The sequence below is a fragment of the Aquarana catesbeiana genome, linkage group LG10 (genome assembly GCF_042186555.1).
Source record: "Aquarana catesbeiana isolate 2022-GZ linkage group LG10, ASM4218655v1, whole genome shotgun sequence".
In the NCBI taxonomy this organism is placed as follows: Eukaryota; Metazoa; Chordata; class Amphibia; order Anura; family Ranidae; genus Aquarana; species Aquarana catesbeiana.
Window position 1 is genome coordinate 158,342,697 of NC_133333.1, and position 18,001 is coordinate 158,360,697.

Consider the following 18,001-nt stretch of genomic DNA (forward strand, 5'->3'; position numbering starts at 1 on the left):
GGGTTTCTTAGTTATTATTTTTCCCTTGCCAATCTCCATTACAGGTAATTTGGTGCTCTCCGGTTGGTTGTCTGCTCTGGTGGGCGGTGCTCCAAAGTGTGGCCTCTCGTAAGCCACGTTGTCTCTCACCACCCTGGTCTGGGTTGTGGCAGCGGTAGAGGAGGTTGGAATCACCCTCTGGAGAAGAGGACAAAGCACTTTAAACTTTTAAAGGGACCTCCATGTGGGAATTTATGTTTTTCGTTGGACATACTTCTATTTGGTAACTATACTGTACTGTTGTACTGCACAACTAATGTAGCCTATGTTATATATTTTTATGAATAGAATATGTATACCAACTCTATTCTTATGTTCTTCCCAGCAGACATATTCTGAAGAAGACCCCAGTCATAGGGGTTGAAACGCGTCAGATTTAATGTTCATGACATAATATTGCTATGAACAAATGTCTGCTTTTGTATGTTCAGCTAAAACAATTTTTTAGATAAATACCCACTGGAGCTCATTGTTTTTTATCCAATAAAAGTGTATATTTTTTCATATAATATTGACTACATTTTTTCTTGTGCTGCCTAAAAACCCCAATGTGGGGAAACCTTCCTTTTTGCTCTAATTTCTAAGGGGTGAGCAGCAATCTTCTCTTCCCCTCCCCAGTGTCCCTCCATTTTTTCAGAGACGAGTCAACCCCAGGGACAAAAGAAGTCCTGGGGAAAGAAGCCTACTAGGCAAAACACTAAGACCTCTGCATGTGGGGGCGCCCCCGCTTACTCGAGTGAGGGGAAGACTGTGACAGTTCTCAGAGCTCTGGCAGGAGGACTTCCAGGACAGATGGGTAATCTCCACGGTAACCTTAGGGTACAAGCTGGAGTTTCAGGAATTCCCCTCTCCTCGGTTCCTCAGATCAAGTGTTCCCAGAGACCCAGAGAAGAAGCAGTCGCTCCTTCTAGCGTTAGAGCGACTTTTGTCGCAGGAGGTCATTATGATAGTTCCCGCAAAGGACCAGGGATTGGGCTTCTATTCCAACCTTTTTACGGTCCAAAAGCCAAATGGGGATGTCAGGCCCATTCTGGACTTAAGGGATCTGAACCGATTCCTAAGGATTCAATCCTTCTGCATGGAATCAATTTGAACGGTAGTTCCCACCCTGCAGGGAGGAGAATTTCTGGCATCAATAGACATCAGAGATGCATATCTGCATGTGCCCATTTTTCCTGCTCATCAGAAGTTTCTGCGCTTCGAGGTAGGAGGGCGCCATTTCCAGTTTGTGGCTCTGCCTTTCGGGATAGCCACTGCACCTCGAGTGTTCACAAAGATCTTGGCTCCTCCTCTGGCCAGATTAAGGGCTCAGGGTATAGCTGTCATAGCATACCTAGACGACCTGCTCTTGATAGACCGGTCGGTAGCCTCTTTGAATGGAAACTTGAGGACCACAGTCAGGTATCTAGAACACCTGGGTTGGATCCTCAACTTGGAAAAGTCTTTCCTAAAACCAGTAAGAAGACTGGAGTATTTAGGTCTGATTATAGATACAAGCCAGGAGAAAATATTTCTACCCCAGGCAAAGATCACTGCTTTGAGAGAGCTGATTCTGACAGTAAGGACCAAGAAGGGTCCCTCAGTCCGCCTTTGTATGAGGCTACTAGGGAAGATGGTGTCTTCATTCGAAGCAGTTCCCTATGCTCAGTTTCACTCAAGAATACTGCAACACAGTATTCTGTCGACCTGGAACAAGAAGGTTCAGGCATTAGACTTTCCGATGCACCTGTCGCTTGCGGTGCGTCAGAGCCTCAATTGGTGGCTCATACCCGAAAACCTGCAGAAGGGGAAATCCTTTCTACCGGTTACCTGGACGGTGGTAACAACAGATGCCAGTCTGTCAGGTTGGGGAGCAGTTCTGGAACAGGCTGCGGTCCAAGGGGTATGGTCCAAGACAGAGAGGACCTTACCCATCAACATTCTGGAGATCCGGGCGATACATCTAGCTCTAAAGGCCTGGACTATCAGGCTACAGGGTTGTCCGGTCAGGATCCCATTCGACAATGCCACAGCAGTGGCTTATGTCAATCATCAGGGAGGCACCCGGAGCCGAGCTGCTCAAAAGGAGGTGAACCAGATCTTAGTCTGGGCAGAGATGCATGTGCCATGCATATCAGCAGTTTTCATCCCGGGAATAGAGAATTGGCAGGCGGACTATCTAAGTCGCCAGCAGTTACTTCCAGGGGAATGGTCTCTGCATCCCGACGTCTTTTGGGCCAGATGCCAAAGATGGGGGGTTCCAGATGTAGATCTCTTTGCATCCCGATTCAACAAAAAGATAGACAGATTTGTGGCAAGGACAAAAGATCCTCTTGCATGCGGGACGGATGCGTTGGTGATTCCGTGGCATCGGTTCTCACTGATTTACGCATTCCCGCCTATTCTGCTACTACCACGACTCCTTCGCAGGATCAGGCAGGAAAGGAAGTCGGTACTTCTGGTGGCCCCCGCTTGGCCCAGAAGGACCTGGTATGCAGAAATAGTAAGGATGACAGTAGGTCCCCCGTGGACCCTACCGGTACGCCCAGACCTGTTGTCTCAAGGTCCAGTGTTCCACCCTGCCTTACAAACGCTAAATTTGACGGTTTGGCTATTGAGACCCACGTTCTGAAGAGTCGTGGGCTCTCAGGTCCTGTCATATCTACCTTGATTAATGCAAGGAAGCCAGCTTCCAGGATAATTTATCATAGAGTCTGGAAAGCTTATATAACCTGGTGTGAATCCAGAGGTTGGCATCCCAGGAAATATGTCATAGGTAGAATTCTTGATTTTCTACAATTAGGATTAGAGATGAAGCTGGCCTTGAGTACCATCAAGGGCCAGGTCTCTGCTTTATCAGTATTATTTCAGCGGCCACTTGCTTCGCATTCTTTGGTCCGAAACTTTATGCAGGGGGTGATGCGTCTTAATCCTCCGGTTAAAGCGTCCCTAAACCCCTGGGACTTGAACTTGGTCCTGGCTGTGTTACAGAAACAGCCTTTTGAACCAATAAGTCAGATTCCTTTGGTCTTGTTGACAAGGAAATTAATTTTTCTGGTGGCCATCTCTTCTGCTAGAAGAGTATCAGAATTAGCAGCTCTTTCCTGTAAGGAGCCTTATTTGATTATACACAAGGATAGAGTGGTACTACGCCCTCATCCTAGTTTTTTTTACCGAAGGTGGTTTCTGATTTTCATTTAAACCAAGACATTGTTCTACCTTCCTTTTTTCCAGATCCCTGTTCTCCGGAAGAGAGATCTCTACATTCGTTGGATGTAGTAAGAGCAGTTAAGGCCTATCTAGGAGCAACTGCTCAGATCCGCAAGACGGATGTTTTGTTTGTGCTGCCAGAGGGTCCCAATAGAGGACAGGCAGCGTCAAAAGCTACCATTTCTAAATGGATTCGACAATTGATCATTCAAGCTTATGGTTTGAAACAGAAGATTCCTCCGTTTCAGATCAGGGCACATTCCACAAAGGCTATTGGTGCTTCTTGGGCAGTGCATCACCAGGCCTCTATGGCTCAAATCTGCAAGGCCGCAACTTGGTCTTCAGTCCATACATTCACCAGATTCTATCAGGTGGATGTGAGAAGGCATGAGGATATCGCCTTTGGGCGTAGTGTGCTGCAGGCAGCGGTACAGGGTCCTCAGGTCTGATTGCACCCTACTTGGTCGTGGTTCCCCCCCCTCAGGTAGCATTGCTCTGGGACATCCCATCAGTAATTACTGTGGCTCTGTGTCCCGTGATGTTCGAGAAAGAAAATAGGATTTTTTAAAACAGCTTACCTGTAAAATCCTTTTCTTTCGAAGGACATCACGGGACACAGAGGTCCCGCCCCTCTTCTAATACACTATATTGCTTGGCTACAAAACTGAGGTATCCCTGCAAGGTGGAGGGATTATATAGTGGGTTGAACTTCCTGATAGGGTGTGCCAGTGTCCAATCACTAGTGATACCTATATAACCCATCAGTAATTACTGTGGCTCTGTGTCCCGTGATGTCCTTTGAAAGAAAAGGATTTTACAGGTAAGCTGTTTTAAAAAATCCTATTTTTCCCTTTTAGGCTGGTTGGTACTCTCATCCACATCGTGCAGAAGCAATATGCAATTCTAAAACTAGCCAATCTTACCACCCCAGAGATGGATGCTGAAGTACAAGCAGTGGAACTGCTGGCAACGGGAAGCCACAACACACCTAATATGAGTCAGGATGGGTCAGGCTCTGATAAAGGAGAGAAGACTGAAGTTAGTGAGGCCAATACCAGTAAGAGCCTGAAAGGAGAAGACTGCCAACTGCCATCAATGGAAGGTAAGTCTGTGTTCTAAAAGCCTGCTTTGCCTTTGAGCTGTTACTCTGTGGTTCTGGGGGAGAGAAAAGATGATGGGACTAGCAAATGGAGTCATTTTGGTGCAGCTATATATGTACAGAGGCTCAATGTGGATATGTTCATAAAGTCATACATTTGAAAACCACAATAAAAAAAACATGAAGGAAGCTTGATTAAATATAAAATGAAAAGCTGAGGAATGTATAGCACTTAAGTCAGAACAGGTAAATACAGGCTCACTTTAATTTTGGAATATACTGCTGTCAGATGTACAATTTGGTCAAATAATACAGCTCTCTTTGTAGTGGAGCAATAGGCCAGGGATTTTGAGGGCCAATGATTTCGCACCCTGCCTATCACAGGATCTGTTTTTAAGAATGTTTACCACAGAAAATTTAGAAAGTAACATAACACCACAACAACCATCACCAATTATCTTGCAACCAGAAAGTCTTGCATATAGCCATAGCATATTGCTAGACCAAGATCCTGGGAAAAATTGGCATCATTGGTAGTGTATCATTTAAAGCAAAACTAAACCTTCATATTTATCTCTTCTTCTCTAAGAGTCCAAAGTCTGAGAGGGGTCCCTCACCGGCATTTTCTCTCTAGCACATTCCAGGTGGTATTCTGGCATTTTCATTGGCCGGTACAGGGCGATTTAATATTCTGGGGAAAATGCTATGTAAATGCCACAAAAGACTATTATTGTGTATACAGATATTGTGTATATTGCAAAATAAAATGTGTACAATCCAAAAACAAGTTCATGCATAAAGTGACTGATTGAATAAAATCCAGCCGTATTCCACCTAAGTGCTCTCCACCAACGGTATCACAAACTGCTCACCTCATAGACAAGTAAATTCAGCAGTTGTCCCCTCTGGGGATAATCAAGACACCTGGCACACTATGGATACAAAGATCTCCTTAGCCAAAAAGACTCCTTAATGGGTTCCAAAGAACCTGATCATCTTGCTCATCAGGTGTATAAGTGTGTATGTGTATATATGTGTGTGTGTGTGTGTGTGTATATATATATATATATATATATAGATATATAGATAGATAGATAGATAGATAGTGCTCTTCGTTTTTGTGCAAGCTGCAAAGCGTTGAAATCACAAGATGGCCACGGTGTAACATCAGTCCGCAAGCTTCACCCCCCAGATGCGTGTCTTTAGCAGTGACGTGTTAGCTCCACCCCTTACTGAGATAGTCAATGCCCTGACACGCATTTAGGAGGCGGAGCTTGCGGACTGACGTCACACTGTGGCCACCTTCTGATGTCAACGCTTTGCAGCTTGCACAAGCTTATTGTGCTATCCTAGTGAGTGTACCCATTACTTTTTACCATTAAATTAGTTTTATCAAACGGAGAGCACTATATGTTGCCTTTTTCTTGCATATAGAGACCTGATGATGAGCAAGATGATCGGGGTCTTTGGAACCCATTAACTCTTTCACTGCCAAAGTGAAGTACTACAGAAGTACCCACACGTGGCCAGGTCAATAGGGGTATGGACCTCATTTTCCCCTCTCCTAAAGGCTTATGGTCACTTCAGTGACCATAAGCTTATATCAGAATTGTTCAGACTCTGCTGAACAATTCTTTAACTCTGACCAGTGGATTACAACCTGCTGATTAGAATTATTAACCCCGGAGCTGCATTTGAATTGCCCGGGTCGCAGTAACAATGTCCCGCCTCTTCTAATTACGTCACACTGATTCAATATCCCACCATTGGATCAGTGTGCCGTCTGTCACGGGAGGCAGGACATTGTTACTGCGGCCTGTGTAGTTAAGCTCCGTGACACAACGGAGATCGCGGCGAGGGGAGGAGGAGAAGAGAGGAGAGAACTGCAGTGTGCAGCGCCAGAAGGACACCCCCGTAATGGGCAGCACCAGGGACAGGGCACCGCCCCCATTTGTGGCGCCGTTATAGGCAAGATTTCCTTTTTGGCAATTTGCCGAAAAGGCCATTTTTGGCCGATATGTTTCGGCGGCCGAAAATTCGGTGCATCACTAGTTTTGGGGGGGGTTGGGGGGTGGTCTTTTACAAACTTTGAAAGCTATAAGTGAAAATTAATAAAGCAAAGGAAAAATTGCAAAAATGGTCTGGCCACCTGAGTGTACAAAATGGAGCACAGGGCCTGGCAGCGAAAGGGTTAAAGGAGTCTTTTTGCCTAAGGAGATCTTTGTATCCAGAATGTGCCAGGTGTCTTGATTATCCCCAGAGGGGACAACTGCTGAATTTACTTGCCTATGAGGTGAGCGGTTTGTGATACCGTTGGTGGAGAGCACTTAGGTGGAATACGGCTGGATTTTATTCAATCAGTCACTTTATGCATGAACTTGTTTTTGGATTGTACACATTTTATTTTGCAATATACACAATATCTGTCGATCTTATTGTTGTGAGGATTAGTAGCGCTGCACTGTATTTTGTATAATTTAATGTTTTAGAAGTGAAAGTGGAATCAAAGTGACAGCAGCTTTCTTATCATTATTTATTTATAGCATTCGCATATTGCCCCGATTTTTAATAGCTACAACTTATTTACAGAATTTGTAGATTTCTTTTAGGGTACATTCGCATGGGCATTTGCGATGATGCAAATCCCAGCTACAGGAATCTACTGATTTCTTCTGCTGGGGTTGGCAGGTGCAAGTATTTGCCGCAGCTATAGGCATTAGCTAGCAAAGCATGACTGGACACACACTGCAGATAATCACTGGCTGTGCAAAAAGCAACAAATGGCTGCGGCAGCTGACAGCCTGTCATTAGAGTGTACGGGCTCAGAGGCCACAGGTAGCCGCTCGTAGCTGCGGAACCCAGCAACAGGATCTATAGATTCCTGCCATTAGGATTTACACTGTGGCAAAACACCTGTGTGAATTTTACCATGAAACAAATTTGTCTCAAACTTAGGCAACTTAGACTAAAGAGATGAAACAATCGTATAAGTGCAAGTACCTGTGTACTAGCCTATATCTGTGGCACCTTCTTATTTAAATGCAATCCTTAATGTTAAAAAGGGGTGGGGGTAAACAAAATGTCCTTATGTTGAACATTGACCATTCTTTTCCACCATATTAATATTTAACAAATCTACACTAGCTTCAAATGAATAAGTGCTTTCTCTCTTTTAGATATTACAGATTTGCAGGAGGAGCCTATAACCCAAGCCCCACCTTCCAAGAAAAGAAAGCCACTAAAACGCTGCAGGAGAGAGCTTCTGCCAGACATCAGCCCCAGCCTTCGTAGTCCAATAGTGCCAGTAAAGAGAAGAAGGCAAGCCAACACTCCATGTAAAGCAGAAGAAGTAATTCCTAGCACCCCAGAGGTCCATGTCAAGAGGCCCAGAAAATCCTCCATTCCCAGCCGACCAAACCTGCGTTCTGCTGTGAATCTCTTTTCTCACAAAGGCACCGAATCTGCTTTTTCTCATCCACCAAAACGATTTTCTCTATGCACTCCCAAGAAGGTTGCAAAGACTGCTTTAAACCCAATATCTCAGACTGTGACAAAAAGCAGAGTCCCGCTGGGGACCTCTGCTCTCCAGAACAATGCCTCTCTCTTGGCTCCAGCTGTCAGGGACATGAATACCACATTTGACCTTTCAGAGGAGGCCTGGCTGATGTCAGAAATAGACAAAACTGTCACTTTTGGATCCTCTGATTATCCTGGCTGGGAAAATGTGGGTATACCACAGATTGATTGCACTTTCATAAAAAGGTTGGTAACCCCACAGTGCTTGTAAACCAGATCTAGTTCTCAAAGCATTAAGTATTGTAGCACGAACTGTGTTTATAATGTGGTTAATGAAATGTTCTTGCTTGCAATCTGATTCTCTAACTCATTTTAAAAAGAAAAATGGGGTGGCCTCGATGGACTACGTGGCCTTTTTTTCTGTGTCACTCTTCTATGTTTCAGTAGTCACTGAGACTCTGTGTTCTATGATAAAAAACATTCTGATTGGCTGCGGTTTAGTATATATTGCTTTTATTGGGGGTTATTTTAAAGCATACCTGTTCTCAAATTTTAATATTGGCTGCAAAAACAGTTTTGTGTTGATGGATAACTAAAGCTTGATAGGCTGAAATACTTTTCCTGTGGCCAACATGGCAGCATACATATGATATAGCTCCGCCCCTATATCCACCCACGGAACCTGTTTAGCTCTATAAAAGTCTGACTGAGAGCTACCTCCCCTATTTCTTTAATCCTGACATTCCTGAGGAGATTGTTGACAGAGAATTTGTACAGTCATCGCAGTATTTCCTTACTGGCTTCGCAGACCATGGTTCTCTCTGGCAATGGATCTCCGCGTGAGCCCACCGATCACTCTGCCGGTGACTCCTTATCTCCTGTCACAAGGAGATATTCTACATCCGCAACCATCACGACTGGCCTTAGCAGCCTGGAGATTGAAATGCAGGGGGTTACTGATCCAGTCCTTTCGGGTGGAGTCTGTCCGCTCAGTTGTAGCCTCGCTCCAGCTGGAAGACTTTTTAACCTCCATCGATATAAAGGCCGCGTATTTACACGTACCTATCTTTCAGCAGTAGAGGAAGTCAATTTCAGTTTGTGGCTCTACCTTTTCAGGCTTGCTACAGCTCCCCGGGTGTTCACAAAGGTCCTAGCACCAGTACTGGGTCTTTTAAGGGCCCATGGGATCCTGGTGCTTGGGTATCTGGATGACCTTCTGCTCAGAGATCACTCATTACAGGCTCTAGAACAGAGCATAACATGCACAGTGCGGTATTTGAAAAGCTTAGGCTGGATCAGAAATACCGAAAAGTGAGCCTTGAAACCAGCTCAAGGTCTAAAGTATTTATTTAGGTCTGATCCTAGGTACGGTCCAAGAAAGAGTATTTTTGCCACCCACAAGGATCTGTGCCCTGAAGAATCAGGTGCATCAGATAAGGGGCACCAGCCAACCCTCCATTCGGCTCTGTATGAGTCTTCTAGGGAGGATGGTATCCTGCTTCGAGGCGGTGCCCTATGCCCAGTTCTACAACAAGACATCCTGTTGGCTTGGAAGAGGAGAGGACAAGCCCTGGATTATCCAATGTTCTTATCTCCCCGGGCACGCTTAAGCCTAAACAGGTGGTTCCTGGATCAGAACCTGCAAAAGGGAAGATCCTACCTCCCAGTAACTTGGACAGTGTTGACTACAGATGCCAGTCTCTCAGGCTGGGGAGCGACCCTAGAGGGGTTTACAGCTCAAGGGAAATGGTCAAGGACAGACGAGATCCTGCCCATCCACGTCCTGGCATTACGGGCAGTACAACTGGCCCTACGGTCATGGACGGTGGAGGTTCAGTCTGACAATGCCACTGCAGTGGCCTATATAAACCACCAAGGCAGTACCAGGAGTCGTTCAGCTCCAAAGGAGGTAGGGCACATACTAGCTTGGGCAGAGTGACATGTGCCGATTCTTTCGGCAGTCCATATCCCAGGAGTAGAGAACTGGAAGGCAGATTATCTCAGCTGCCAGCAGATCTGCCCGCGGGAATGGTCCCTACACCCAGGGGTGTTCTAGGAAATTTGCCAACATTGGGGATGGCCAGAGGTCAACTTACTGGCATCCAGGTTCAACAACAAGCTACAGCCGTTTGTGTCCTGAACAAGGGATCCTCTGGCAATCAGAGCAAATGCTCTGGTAGGTCCATGGAGCTAGTACTCCCTGGTTTATGCTTTCCCTCCGATCCCTCTCCTTCCACATTTGTTGCGCATAATTTGGAGAGAGGGAGTTCCAGTCATTCTGGTGGCACCAGCCTGGCCCAGAAGGAGATTGTGAGACTGACGATAGATGGGCCATGGACGCTTCCACGGCGCCCCAATCTACTGTCTCAAGGTCCTATATTCCACACCAATTTACAGTCCCTAAATTTGACGGCATGACTATTGAAGCCAGGGTGTTAAAAGACTGTGGCATCTCGGAACCAGTGGTGTCCTGGTGAAGTGCTTCCTGTGTGGGAGGGATTATATAGGGGATTACCAGTGTCCATTCACCTGGAGATGAAGTATAACCCAGCAGGTAATGAATATTAGCTTGACTCTGTGTCCCATGATGTACTCAAAGAAAAGGATTTTACAAGTAAGTATGATGGAAAAAATCCTATTTTTGACCCAAGTGACCCAAATGTAACTCAAATCCTAGCTTTCCTGCAATCCGGATTGGATTTGGGGCTCAGAATAAGTTTTCTTAAGGTGCAAATTTCAGCCATCTCGGCTTTTACTCAAAATAAATTTTCAGCAAACCTACTGGTGGAGTACTTCATGAGAGCGGTATTTAGACTACACCCTCCCAAGAGACATAGGTTCCCTCAATGGGAGCAGGCTGTAGTCCTCAATTTTCTAGCAAACCCTCCTTGTGCCCCGACAGACTGTTCATTTGTTCATTATGGGATATAGCCTTTAAAAACAGCTTTCCTAATAGCCATAACTTCAGGGGAAGAATTGGGGGCAGCCGAACCTTATTCCATGTTTTTCCCAGACAGGGTTGTGCTGAGACCATTGGATCACTTTGTCCCAAAAGTGTCATTGATTTTTCATCTCTCCAGTGAATGGGTGCTTCCAGCCTTCCCAACGGAATCAGATGCTGATCTGCACGAGTTGAACATTCCAAAAGTCCTCAAAGCCTGTCTCCAGGGTACTTCTACATTCAGACTTTCTGACAGACTTTTCATCATACCTACCGGAAAATTTAAAGGGAAAGAGGCCTCGACCAGAACCGTCTCGGCCTGGATAGTAAAAAATATTCTCCGGGCATATAGAGTGGCCAGGAAGGATCCTCTGGAGGTGGTTAGAGCTCCCTCAACCAGGGTGATGTAATCTTTGGCGGCACGGGCAGGAGTGTCTCTGGAGACAGTCTGCAAAGCGGCTAGCTGGTCATCACATCATACGTTCTTAAAACACTACAGGGTGGATCCAGCAGTTCTTACTACAGTAGAGTTTGGGAAGAAAACGATCCAAGCTTCTATGTCTATTGTCAAATAAAGACTAAGTTTGCAGCATTAAACCCTCCCTCAAAAGCTCATATGTTGGCTTCAGGAAAATGGAAAATTGTATCAAATACTTACCATAATTTTCCTTTCCTGATGCCAAAACATGGCAGCATACGAACCCTCCCTCTGATCTTTGTGCTTTATAAGGAGAATGGGGGAGGTAGCTCTCAATCGGACTTTTATAGAGCTAAACAGGTCCTGTGGGTGGATATAGGGGCGAAGCTATATCATATGTATGCTGCCATGTATTGGCGTCAGGAAACGAAAATTACGGTAAGTATTTAATACAATTTTTCTGGAGAAAGATCTGCTCTGGCTCCTTTCAGTGGTGTAAAGGCCTGGACACTCTTACAGGATCTCAGCTGAAGGAGTGATTGTTCAGCATATATCCTATGTCTAAGTGGTTTTAGTGGGAAGTTTCACTAATTTAAGTTAAGAAAAACTTTTGGGTGGGCATCTTACTGAACACCATTAACAGTTATATGTGGAGTGGCAGAAACATAAATACAAACACACAGGTTGAACTAGATAGACTGGTGTCTTTTATTCAACTATACCAACAATGAAATGAGTCATAAATCCTAGGGCAGTGGTGGCAAACCTTGGCACCCCAGATGTTTTAGAACTACATTTCCCATGATGCTCAACTATACTGCAGAGTGCATGAGCATCATGGGAAATGTAGTTCCAAAACATCTGGGGTGCCCAGGTTCGCCACCACTGTCCTAGGGGATAGAAGTGGGTGGCGTTTTCTGCGCATTTCTCACATGAGTTTGGGACCGACATCCCAGTGTGACTTTGGCACGACTTGCATATGACTTCTTTAGCAGAAGTCAATACAAGTCGTGTAGGAACCTTTTTCTAAGTCGGAGCGTTTAAAGCCACTCCTATTAGAAGGGTTCCATTGCACTTAATGGGATGCGATTTGTGGCTGCCAAATCGGAGATCATGTCGCACCAGTGTGAACCGGCCTTAATCTTCACATCAAACACACAGCAGATGTTTTTTCACTGTTATAAATCAACTGAAAACCAAATTTAGAGCCTCAGTAATCTTTGAAGGTCTTTGAGAGTTAATAATTTTGCTAGAGAGGTGACTCCCAGCTTGTTTTAAAACTCTATTATGGCTTGTTAAGAATTAGTAAATCATTTAATTTACATAGCTTGAGTACAGGTGTATTTGATATAATCCTTAACAGGTAAGACATTATTATACAGTAACAATTCAAGAGTAGACATTTAGATTATTGCATACAATTTGTGATGGTTTGCTGTAAAGTGAGAGTTGTGATGGTACACCAAGCATAGTGGTGTGCATTGCAGTGCCGTTCATTCTGAATGCCAATGCATCCACAGAGTGGTCCACATCATGCTACGTACCTTTTGGTGAAAAAAAGATTCGAACAGGACTGATTTTTTTTTTCTTCCTTGGGGCCCATATAAAAATTGGCTGTGTAAATGTAGTGTGTTACAACACACACAAATGGCATGTTGCCGCACATTCCATACCACAAAAGAGTTTAGTGTGAACTGGTCCTTAGTGGCCACATAGACACCTTTATCAGGTCGATGGCAGAGATTCATAGAAAAGAGTTTTCAGACCAACAAAGTTGATAGTCACCATATGGTAAGCTCCCTTAGGCAAGACTTTTGATTCTAATGTGGCTAATGGGTTCAATTTAAGTGTAATTTGATGTGTTGGAATAATGAAGTGGCACAGATGTAGAACTTTCAGTGTTTCAGGTGTTCAAGTGAACTCACATTTAGCTCTTCTCCGATTGTTCTCTCCATCTCAAACACCTGTTGATCTTCTAGAAATGCACTTTTTATGGTGTCTGCCCTTCCAGTCTCTTTAGCTCAGCTGCTTAAAGTGATACTAAAAACACTGTTTACGTTACATAGTCCCTTCTATTTCTGTATGTGGATGATGGCACTGTAATTATTTTAATAAATTCAAAAAACTAGGTATCTTTTTCCTAATCGATGTACAGCTGTCACATGACCCATATCTTTCCCAGCCTGTCTGCAGGAAGAGCTTCAATTCATTTGCTGCTGATTACATGTTCAAAAAAAAAAAAAACAGCTTTTTCACTACAGAGTAAAAATATATAATATCAATAAATGGTTTTCCTTACCACCCACTGTGTGTATGTGTGTGTGTGTGTAATATATATATATATATATATATATATATATATATATATATATATATACACACATCATTACTTGGACGTTATATACAGTTGTTATGGCAGCATCTAGCTGCTATAACCCCGGTTTTTTGTTTTTTTTTTATATACAGTGTGATTTGGCATCCGATTTAAAAGCGGTCCCCCTGGTGGATTCGCCAAGGGATCACTTTTATAGACAGCGGAAGAGGTGCCCCCGTCTCGCCGCTTCCTGGTCATTTCCCCACTTACCGGAGCCGTCGATAAAGGGGGAAACGATCCAATCTCCTGGTGCGATAGGCAGGAAGTTGAATGAGGGCAAGATGGCCCCCACTCGACTCTATGCCCTTGGAGGACTGGAGTGATGTTTGACGTCACTTCCGCATAACAGGCCTTAAAGGGCCAATTTTTTTGGTAAATGTAAAATTACTTTTTTTTTTTTTTTTTTTTTTTTTTTTGCTTTTAAGTGTAAACGTGAGATCTGAGGTATTTTTGACCCCAGATCCCGCAATGAGGAGGACCGGTCATGCTTATTTGAAGGGACAGTGTAAAAATAAAAAGTAAAATAATTAAGAAAATAGGGAAAAACATTTTTTTAAAGCGCCCTGTCCCTCCGAGCTTGCCCGCAGAAGCGAACACATACATAAGTTGCGCCCACATATGTAAACAGTGTTCAAACCACATGTGAGGTATCGCTGCAATCGTTAGAGCAATAATTCTAGCACTAGACCTCCTCTGTAACACTAAGCGTCGCCTATGGAGATTTTTATGTACTGTAGTTTGTTGCCATTCCACGAGTGTGCGCAATTTTGATGCATGATATTTTAGGCATCTATTTACTCAGCGTAACCTCATCTTTCACATTTATACAAAAAAGTTGGGCTAACTTTTACTGTTTTTTGTGTTTTTTTTTTTTTTTTTTTTTTTTTTTTTTTTTTTTTAGGTCGTGAAAGTGTATTTTTTTTCCCCAAAAAAATCGTGTTCTAAAGACCACTGAGCAAATACAGTGTGACATAAAATTAAGCAATTGCCGCCATTTTATTCTCTAGGGCAGGGGTCCTCAAACTACAGCCCGCCAGGGTAATATACCCGGCCCGCAGACTGCCCCTTTCATAATATAGCAGCACTGGCACTCCCCCTGCCCTCTGCTATCTTATTCCCGCAAGACAGGAAACCTGACAGGTCGGGACAAAGGGAGGGACTTTTCGTGTTAAGAAGCGGGTGATTGGTTACTTGACAGCGGGGGGGTCCCAGCAATCAATCACCTGCCTTTAACATGAAAAGTCCCGCCCTTTGTCCCGATCTGTCATGTTTCCTTATTCCTGTCTTGCAGGAATAAGGTAGAAAAGGGGAGGGGGAGTGCAAGTGTGAGAGCTGCGATCTTATGAAAGTGTTATATCGATTGGGGGGGCTCTGATATGGGGGCTCTGCAAGAGGGGAGGCTTTGTGATATGAGCGCTCTGCAAGAGGGGGGCTCTGTGATATGGGGGGGGGGAATCTGTGATGGGGGGGGGCTCTGTGATGGAGAGCAGTCCGGCCCCCCAATGGTCTGAGGGACAGTGAACTTGGCCCCCTGTTTAAAAAGTTTGAGGACCCCTGCTCTAGGGTCTCTGATAAAAAAATATGTATAATGTTTGGGTGTTCTAAGTAATTTTCTAGTAAAAAACACTAATTTAAACCTATAAACGTTTCAGAAAAAAGTTAAATTGACCTACAAATATACTGTATATTTGAAATCTGTTATTTTGTGGAAATAACATGGTGTGGGTGGATTTCTGCCAGTCACATGCTGCATCATGCCCCTCCAGCCTGTGTCTTGGAATAAGAGTGAGATGAAGCCTCCATTAATCTACATGTAATACCCCACCCCATATTGTGTTTAGCTGATTAGTGGGCATGGAGGAGGAGGGAGGGAGTGGGCTGTCATTTACCACTGTGTATACGCCCACTTATGTGACTGTAGTCACATGGGCTGCTCAGATGCGATGGGGAGCAAATATTCAGCATAGAAACTCGCTGAAAACTGAGCATGTGCAGAATTGCCATTACAGCTAAAAACTCCCTAGCTGAATTGGGGAGATAGCGAACAGCAGGATCAGCCAGGTTTTTTGCAGAATACAGAAAATGAATCTCGTAGTGACTGGGTATGAACAGCATGTAATATATGATTTATTGATCATTTTTTATGATGTGGGTTTAGTGCCACTTTAACTACACCTACTCTCAGATGTCCACAACATAAAAGCTAATCAGCCTGTAGTCCAAAGATAAGAACTAGTTCTACAATTTTTTTTGTTTTTGTTGTGGTTTTTTTTTTAATTATTATTATGCTCGTCCATTGAAGGACACAAAGTCAATGACTTTCAGGTTATATTTCCTATTACACGGATTGGGCACTGGTAAACCAAATTTGCATGCCAGTGCAGGGTAACCCCTCTTACTTCCAGAATGTTCTTTTTTTTTGCTAGTGTCGTTTCCACAGCCGAACTTTGGGGTCCTGTACCAGAACATCAGCTCTTGCCTTATCTCTGGAGACTCTCTAGGCCATCCACACATGCTTTTACGGTTGCTTTTTACCATGTACTGTGCATTTTACAAGAAACTGATTGAAGTTTTGCATTTTTCTCCCCAGTTCCGTGGTTCCTGTATTCACCACAAGTGGCCTTTCTGAGAGTGTTCCAAATACTGCTTCAGTTAGCAAATCTACAAAAGCCTACTCTCAGCGACGAAGGCGCTCTATAAGGTAAGGCCATAGCCAAGTCATTCAGGAACTGAGTTGGGGCTCTTTATTCAGAATTTAAAATTTTTTAGAATCGCACAATCTTTAAAAATGCAATACCTATGAAATAAGTGTACACGCTTTACTTTCCTGCTGCCTGTGCTGCATAACGCCACTCTGATTCTGGGAAATCTGCTGAAGTCTGCAAGGTAGCAGACACCTCCAGGTCTATTGGGTTTGGCAGCAAGAAAGATAAATATCTACAGTCTTTTTTTTTTTTTTAAGGCATGACTTTATTTAAGCATTTTACTATAAGTAAAGGGTCACTTTAAATGTGTGAACAGAATTTTTCTAAAGAGCATGCAATGCTGATAACCTGGGTTCATTTCCCATCTGGATGACAGTATGCCTGAAAGTTGAACTCAGGAATGAGACAATATTTACCCTTGCAATGACACCCCCCCCCCTTTCCTTCCTGCACTGCAAGTGCTAAATGATTGTTTAGACTAGGGGTGCAGAGGGGAGGTGTCTTGGCTACGGTATTCCAGGCTCCTGTGGGGTCCTTTAATCCATGCAATCGGTTCCTTGCACCTCCCCTCCAAAGCACCATGGGCCACGGTCTCAGGCTCACCTCCTCATGTGCAATGCAGGGTTAATAGCTGAGAGACAGCCCAGAAGAACAAGGTAAGTTAATACAGCTAATCCCTCCACCCCTAGACAAAACCAGTATTTCAGATGGTTCAGCTTTTAGTTTGTGTTTGCGCTATATCATTGTGTATATTTAAAATATATCTGAAGGTTGACTGACCAAAGGGGCTAGTGTATGTGTGTACAGTATGTATTCCTCAGGAAGGATAAAAATCAATGATGTAAAAAAAATAATAAAATCAGTTTTTTTTAACTAAATATAGTTTTCTATTTAAGATACATTAATAATTTAGTTTATTCAGCATGAAATGTAGTTTAGTTTTGTAACATGAAGCTGTATATTCTGCAATATTTACATTTTTGGTAAACTCGTTCAATGAATCCAAGCTCTGTAAGCTGGGAGAACATGCAGTGCATTGATGCATTTACACAATTTCACAGTAACCATGGGATAAAACAAAGTTCAGGGATATTCCTTTATTCCATTGTTTTTGCAAATCTATGTACACTACAAACTGTATGATTTAATCCGTTCTGATATCTCTGTTTTACTAAGCTGACAACTTTTTATTCGAAATGGGAAACCTTCATTTTGTTTGCAAATATTAAAGGTTCTAACTACAAGCAAGAATAAGTCCTTACATTTAAAGAGCACCTGTCCTTTCAGATCCTTCATGGCAGCGCCTGTTAGTCGGCATCCACTTACCTGCTGTCACCATGTCCCTCACCTTGTTGTATCACTGCCGCATCAGCAGCCGTCCCATTAAAGTGAATAGGACTGTCGGTGAGTCAACAGCGAGTCCGATGAGGAGCCACTGCGGGACAGAGATGACAGTTGCGCTTTAACAATTATGATTTAAATCGACTTGATTTAAATCAAATCACCCCTGGTATTCCTGCAGTAAGAATATTATGTTGGAAGCTCCTCTGGGGCAGGAGCAATGTGAACGACGACATGTACTCTGTATAGCTCTGTGGAATGTGTTGACTGTATTCAGATCTGGAAATACATAAAATACCTTGTCATGGCCTTTTTTACACTTGGCCTTTTTTTTAATTTGATGATGGCATCTTTTAAAGTTGCCAGTATTTTATATTGG

At 43.7% G+C, this 18,001-nt stretch overlaps 1 protein-coding gene across 1 annotated transcript in view; it reads left to right on the forward strand.

Moving 5' to 3' along the window:
• The window catches only part of KIF18B (kinesin family member 18B), a 127,419-nt gene that overhangs the window by 107,473 nt on the left and 1,945 nt on the right, over nt 1-18,001 (forward strand). Inside the window, exons 12-14 of the mRNA XM_073602822.1 lie at nt 4,086-4,330; nt 7,504-8,089; nt 16,167-16,277. Of these exons, the coding sequence (XP_073458923.1) occupies nt 4,086-4,330; nt 7,504-8,089; nt 16,167-16,277 (942 nt within the window). The remainder of the gene's footprint in view (nt 1-4,085; nt 4,331-7,503; nt 8,090-16,166; nt 16,278-18,001) is intronic.